The sequence below is a fragment of the Mandrillus leucophaeus genome, unplaced genomic scaffold (assembly GCF_000951045.1).
Source record: "Mandrillus leucophaeus isolate KB7577 unplaced genomic scaffold, Mleu.le_1.0 Scaffold572, whole genome shotgun sequence".
NCBI lineage: Eukaryota > Metazoa > Chordata > Mammalia > Primates > Cercopithecidae > Mandrillus > Mandrillus leucophaeus.
This window is the reverse complement of record NW_012106164.1, coordinates 1,386,479-1,393,267: the sequence shown is the minus strand read 5'-3', so window position 1 is coordinate 1,393,267 and position 6,789 is coordinate 1,386,479. Positions and strand designations below refer to the sequence as shown.

Below are 6,789 nucleotides of genomic sequence, written 5' to 3'. Positions count from 1 at the left end.
GGCACGTGTCTGTAATCCCAGCTACTCGAGAGGCTGAGGCAGCAGAATCGCTTGAACCTGGGAGGCGGAGGTTGCAGTGAGCTGAGATCGTGTCACTGCACTCCAGCCTGGCAACAAAGCTAGACTCCGTCTCAAAAAAAAATACATGAAAGGAGATGGGAGCTTGGGATATTCCAGACTGGAAGGGGACACACATTTGTGCCAAGAGTCCTAGCCCTTCCTCTCTCTAACGCCCCACGGGGAAGTGACTGACAATCCCAGAGGACAGAACCGACCAGACTTGGAGCTGATGCCTCTCTTTATTCATGTACTTCATCCCCTGCTGCCTGGTTTCTCCTGAATCCCCTTGCTCCCCTAAATAGCACCCCCAGGCCCCGCCCCAGCCCAGCTTCAGGTGGAGTAGCTGCTGTCTCCATTTGGCAGATGGGGAGACTGAGGCCCAAGAGCACAGAGCCCAGTCTGAGGTCACACAGCAGTCTCCTGGGTTCCCATTCGGCCTTCAACGGGGAGAGAGGACTTGGCCTGGGCTCCGTGCACCCTCACTGCAGGGTGGCTGGCTGCGGCCACGTCGCAGGGAGCTGCCAATCTGGTCTCTGAGGGCCTCCAGTCTCTGGGCCAGGTTTGGAACCCCGGCCCCACCTAAGGAGCAGTGAGACTCAAGGCCTGCCCTCTCCTGGGCCCCTCCTCGCCCAGGTCCATCTGGGTCCCAACATCCTCTAGAGAAGCCTCAGGGGGTAGGTGCCCTCCACCCTTCCCCCCACCCCACCCCCATACACTACGGGCTCCAGCATACATCTGGGCATGCAGGTGCTCCTAAAAAGAGAATTCCAAGTTTGGAAGTAGAAAGATCTTAGAAGCCACTTCTCAATACCCACCCCATTTCAGAGATGAGGCCTGGAGAGGGTGGGTTCTACCCCAAGATCACAGAGAACATTAGGGGCCCCTCCCTCTCTCCCTTCTTCACCTCTCAGACCTGGTGATGTCTTTGGGGGCCTCACGGGCATGGGGGGTGCAGAAGGTACCACCTCCTCCTCCATCAACATCTCTGCCAGGACTCGAGTCTGAGTCCAGTCACTGTGACTCCTGGGCCAGGGTGAGTTGGGAGATGGGAGGTGAGCCTTTGAGCTCCCCAGAGCACCCCCCTCCGACCTCAGTGTCCCAGGGAGGGACCCACCTCTCTCTTGGGCACTTGGCAGAGCCAGGGCTGCATGGGGGTGCCCAGGGTGGGGGTCGGGCAGATGGGGGCCTGCCACCTGAGGCCTCAGGGTCCAACACCTGCAGGAAAGACCAGAGCCCACTCTGGGTGACCTCAGTCCTGCCTCTCTGTGTCCCACTTACCTGGTGCTAGCCATGAAACCCCGCTATGCCTACCCCACAAGGTATCAAGAATGTCAGGATGGCATAAAGGGGTGGGGTCCTGGTCGCCTTCTTCTGTGTGCAGCAGGTGGTTCTTCTCCCAACCTCTCCTGAGACTAGAAGCCTCCTGAGAGCAGGAACCATGTCTGGTCTATTTCCGAATCCTCAGAGCCCAGAAGAGAGGTTGGTATAAAGCAAGGAGCTTGGGGAGTTACTGAAGGAGTGAGTGAATGTACAATTCAGTAAATCCATAAGTGAGTAAATATGTGAGTGATTGAATAAGTGAATGACAGGATGAATTCCTAAAAGAGGGCAGGGTGGGAGGAGGGAGGGTAAACAGCTATTTTAAACCCAGGCAGAGGGAGCCCTAAGCCAGCCATTCACTCCCCATGATCTAGCATGGAGCCCTGGAATCCCTGGGGCTCTGGACTGATGACTCCTAGATCAAGGGCTCCGGTTCTCCCAGCCTTCCCTCACTCCCACCTTGGCCTTTCCTACCTGGGGCAGGTGGCGCTCCCTTGGCAGGCAGGCCCAGTGGGCCAGGGGCACTCGACACAGTGGGCAGATGTGGCAGCAGGGGCAGGAGTAGACGGGTGGCAGTGCCTGCAAAAGGCTGCGTCAGAGGCTCCATGATGTCCCTACTTGTCACCCCTCCAGGCTGGGCAGTGAAACTCACGTGGCAAGGGGGAGCTGGGGCCATCAAACAGGGACACGGTGGGGTCAGGCCAGGGCCCTGCTGGTGACGGTAGCTGGCAGAAAGGAGGCGCCTAAAAAGAACAGTAGGGTCTATGCCTGCAGCCTCCAACCCTACCACCAAGCTGGCTTTCAAATTCCCTTCCCAGCTAATACTCCTGGATCCCGTACCAGGTACCAGGCCCTGTTCTCAAGGTTTTACATGTTAACTCATTCTCTCTGATCTTTAAAACAAGCCTATAAAGTAAGCATGATGATGACCCCCATTTTACAGAAGAGGAAACCCAGGCAGTGAGAAGTTAAATGACTTGCCCCAGGTGACACAGCTAGTCGGTGGCAGAGCTGGAAACTGAACCTAGTTGGTCTGAATCCAGAGGCCAGCCTCAAGCATTTCATTAAGCCTCAAGCATTTCATCCCTTTTTCCAGCTGCCCTCTGTCCGGAGGCCTGGCTCCAAGTTGGTGGCTCTGCTTACCTCTCTAGTGCATGGACCTGCTGGGCCAGGATGCGCTGCTCATTCCGGGCCAGGTCTTGGCTATTCTGCAGCTGGCTCTTTTCTTTCCTAGGGTAGAGCACAAGCCAGAAAGGGGTAGGAAATGGGGCTTGCGGGGGCATCAGTCAGCTCATCTTCATTGCAGCATAGCACCAGCTCAGGAAGCAGGTGGGACATAGGGGAGCCAGGGACAGGGAGAGGGGGCAGCTTGGCAGAAGCAGCTTAACAGTGATGGGTAGGGGGGGCAGCATCCCTCTGGCTGTGGGCTGGACCCTACCTGAGCCTCTCATTCTCCAGCATGAACTCCTGTAGCATCCCGTACAGGTTCCGCTGGGCCCAGGCCACCCGGGCCCCACTGAGCCCTGACGCTGCAGGGAAGCAGGAGGTGGTGGATCCACAGCAGCCCCAGACCCTATCCCCATCCTACTCTGCCTCCAGGGAGCTCATACCCTTGCAGTCCATTTGGTCCAGCTGGAACTGCAGGCGACGGTTCTCCTCCTGGAGCTGCAGCATCTCTGTCTCCAAACGCTGGGGCTGCTTTGCCACAGGAGACTGTAGGGAAAGAGGCCCAGGGCCACCTTTACGGTTGTATAAGTTGTGCACTGCACAAGGACTTCCAGGTGTGGGAAGTAACTGGGGCCTAAAATCCAGCCCATGCTTCACTCGTCAGCCTTGCATCTTGGCACAAGGCTGCATCTGCCTGGAGGGGTTACCTTGTCCTAACTGCACTGTCCTGGAGGGCCCCACTCTGAGCTGGACTCAGCTCTGAGTCCAATCCCAAACTCAGTTCTGTCCAAACCTTGGGCCAGATGATTCCAGACAAGACCCCTTATTAGACCCCAGATCAATTCCCACTTAACCATGATACCAACTGAGCTAGACCTTGAATCAGATTCCAACTCAAACTCCAACCCTAGACCTGCCCTAAACCTGGCAGGACCCTGGCTGGGACCCTGACCTCACCCTACACAGCCACGACACCATTTCCAGGATTCCAATCCTAATCTCAGCTTTGACCCAGTCCAAGACCTCAATCAAGGGACTCAGGCTCCAACTCCTGCCTGATCCCCCAGCATCTCCACGCCTGTCCCTCAGCCTGTGCCTGCCTATACTCACCTTGGGGGCCTGCGGCCGGGTGGTGACCCGCTGAGCTCGGCTTGCGTATCGCAGGGTGCTGAGAGTCTCAGGAAGGCACTGGGCTGAGGGGGACACGCAGGCCACCTGGGGAGTGCACTCCCACTGAGTGCTCCTCTCTGGGGGCCCCCTCCTCAAGACCCAACCCTCCCTGCCAGGCCCCGCTTAAGTACCATGAGGGTGACCCCACGCCCTCCCAGTGAGTCTGCCAGCAACTTGGTGAGCTTGCTGTCCCGGAAAGGGATGTGGCTCTGCTTCCGCTGTGGGTCCAGCAGCAGGGAGATGCAGTGACCTGGGGAGAGACATCAAGAGTCGGGAAGGTTACATTGCTTGCCCAGGGCCATCAGGCTGGGAGGCTGCAGAGCTGGGCTCTCCACCCAGGCCTGCGTTGCCCTAAAAACCCATCTTTCCACATGATCTCATGACTCAGTCAGATTGGTCCCCACCGCCAGACTGGGACTCTTCGAGGGCAGAGAAGGCTCTGTATACCCTGACCCTCAGTGCCCAGCAAAGGGCCTGGTACTCAGGCACTCAGCAGGAAACTTCTAACAAATGGATTGAACACAAAGGAGTTTCGTGGGCATCTCGCATGCATGCCACAGAGGAATCCTGAGGGCCCAGTCCCTGAGGATCTCCAGGTTCGCTATCCTGGGGTGGGGATGGGGAGAAAGGTCAAGTCCCTTCCCTTTACTGGGCCTCAGTCTTCCCAGCTGCACAAGGGACATGCCAAATGTCTCTGAGGGCTCATCTTCTGCAGTTGAGTGGTTCTGTTTCCCAAATCAGCATGTAACTTCACACACCGTTAGAGTTTATAGATTCATAAGCAGTGTTTTATGAAGGGAGAAGTCAACAGCAGAGCTAGGGCCAGAATGAGGCCTCTGGTTCCTGGATCGCAGCTCTTTAACCCTCTTCTATGCACTACAACTCCTCTGGTATCCCCTATTGTGGACAGCTGTGAGCCAGGTGCAGAGGAGAGACAGGAAATCACACTGCTGGTCCCCAGGTCTCACCCAGGGCCAGCAGGCTTCGGTTTATGCTGTTGGCCTCAAGCATCAGCTCCCCACGGGATCCCGTGGCTGTAACCTTCTCGCTGCCTGCCAGGTCCACAAAGCACAGCTTCCCACCAACACAGGGTGCCCCGGGGTCCACAGGAGGCATCTGCTGGGCCTGAGGGGTCAGAGCTTCATGGCGACTTGGGAGGGACTGTCCCCACCAAAGCCACAAGGTTATGGGGCCAAGGGTTTCCACTAGTACCCCCCATGCACACCTAAGTTGGTTTGTATGTCCAGACAGACTTTTGCTGGTGGCCCTAGGCAAGCACCTTCCCAGGCTGGGGCACTCACAGTTTGATGGCTGATGTAAAGGGTGAGCAGGGCATGGCTTCGGCTGGAGGCCTGGTTCAGGGTGTGTGCTGAGCTCCTTCGACGGCTGAGACCTGGAAGGGAAAAACATCAGGAGCTGGACCTGGTAGGAAGAACAGGTCATCACCAATGAAGAAAAAGGAGCAAAGGAATCCTGGTGGAGGAGCAAGCCTCATGCAAAGGCAGGGAGGCAACAAAGTGGGTGTGGTTCAGGGAACAATGGGATGCTGGGTCCTGCTGTAGCAGAGATGGGTGAATGGAGGATAGAGAAAACTGAGCAGAAGAATGACAGTCAGATTTGCATTTTATAAACATCTTTCCCACTGCTTCGTGAAAGAAGGGGGAGAAACTGAGGCAGCAATTTCAGCTGAGAGGTGTGACACAGTGCTGGGGCCAGAATCTACAGTTAGCATCTCCAGTCCCTGCCAAAGGAGTGGTGTCCAATAAATACTTGATTTTAAAGAAAGAATGAGGCTAAAAGGGAACGGCCTTTAGGCTAAGCTAAGAGGTATGACCTTGATCCTCGGGGCCCTGGAAGGGTGGAGGGTCTGGAGGCAAAGAGAGATGGGGTCTGCAGCATAGAGTAGAATGGATTGGCAGGGGAGAGCCTTGAGGTGCAGAGACCACCAGGGAGCAAGAATGAGTCCTGGCTGAGGCCGAGGCCCTGGGCTAAAGAGAGAGCGTGAAAGGAGTTTGGAAGGCAGAATTTGCAGGCCTTGTTGGCAGTGGGTGCAGGGGGTACCCTGGGCCATGTCTTTGAATTGTAGTTTACTGGTCCTTCCCCACCTCTCCCAGGAGTCATTTCTGAAGCTGCAGCTGCAGTCTGGGTCCCAAGTCCACACTCAGTGAACAATTGAGGAATGGGCACCCCTCCCCGCAAAACTCCCCGCGGTCAGCACACACCCATTTGCAAAAGTTCCATCAGGGCCTCCAGACTCCTAAATTCCACCACCCGCAGCTGCTCCACGTAGAAGCCCTGAGTCTTGTTCCATCGAACAGGGAGGGGCCGGGGAGACCCCAGGCTCAGCAAGTCCCGAACCTGGGAGGGGAGGGAGGAGGGTGAGGAAAGGGGATCTTTCCGAGTCCACCCACTCCCAGATCTTACTGACAACAGAGTTCCCCACCGCCCCTTCTGCCCTTTGATCCAGGCTCCCTGAAAAGAAGCGCTCCGTTTCCTCATGGGCTGTCTTTCTATTCCTCGCATTCCCTTACCTGCTCATTGTAGATCTCCAGATAAGAGGCGCGAAGGGTGACAGGGGCACCCAGGTGCTGCACGCGGTCTAACAGCCAGGCGAAGGTCCTCTGCATGATGCCAGCCAGGCTAGGGGGTACGGGCACCCCCTCCCCCTGGGGGCAAAACCAACTGAGCCATCGTCATCTCCACAGTAAGGACTACCCTCTGTAGCGCATGTATGATACCGTGCGCCGGGAAACGTGCCAAGTTCCCAAGCAATGGCTCATTTAACTCATAGTCGGTACTGTCACTTCCATTTTACAGATGAGAAAACTGAGAGCTAGGAAGGGGCCAAAGCTGAAGCCCAAATGCTCCAAATTGAGCAAGTCCCTTCTCTTTGGTCCTCAGCGTCCTCGTCTGCCAACAAATGGGTCAGGCTGCATCGTCCCAGTCCCTTTCCTCTGGGAGTCTGCGTCGCCTGCGACTCCCCAGGGTTTCCAGCCCACTCAGCCCCGCCCCGTGAGGGCTCCGCCGGCGCTCGCCCACCTGGGGAGGGGGTCCAGTCAGTGTGTAGGTCTT

The 6,789-nt window shown here is 56.8% G+C and overlaps 1 protein-coding gene across 1 annotated transcript in view; it reads right to left on the bottom strand.

Moving 5' to 3' along the window:
• Window positions 1-280: 280 nt before the first annotated feature.
• KIF12 (kinesin family member 12) overlaps window positions 281-6,789 on the bottom strand; it is an 11,212-nt gene continuing 4,703 nt past the window's right edge. Inside the window, exons 6-20 of the mRNA XM_011998516.1 lie at window positions 6,757-6,786; window positions 6,249-6,383; window positions 5,940-6,075; window positions 5,019-5,110; window positions 4,686-4,842; window positions 3,849-3,967; window positions 3,658-3,762; window positions 2,991-3,093; window positions 2,819-2,909; window positions 2,524-2,610; window positions 2,033-2,123; window positions 1,855-1,959; window positions 1,175-1,275; window positions 965-1,083; window positions 281-639 (exon numbers count right to left, since the gene is read on the bottom strand). Of these exons, the coding sequence (XP_011853906.1) occupies window positions 500-639; window positions 965-1,083; window positions 1,175-1,275; window positions 1,855-1,959; window positions 2,033-2,123; window positions 2,524-2,610; window positions 2,819-2,909; window positions 2,991-3,093; window positions 3,658-3,762; window positions 3,849-3,967; window positions 4,686-4,842; window positions 5,019-5,110; window positions 5,940-6,075; window positions 6,249-6,383; window positions 6,757-6,786 (1,611 nt within the window). The 3' untranslated portion in view covers window positions 281-499. The remainder of the gene's footprint in view (window positions 640-964; window positions 1,084-1,174; window positions 1,276-1,854; window positions 1,960-2,032; window positions 2,124-2,523; window positions 2,611-2,818; window positions 2,910-2,990; window positions 3,094-3,657; window positions 3,763-3,848; window positions 3,968-4,685; window positions 4,843-5,018; window positions 5,111-5,939; window positions 6,076-6,248; window positions 6,384-6,756; window positions 6,787-6,789) is intronic.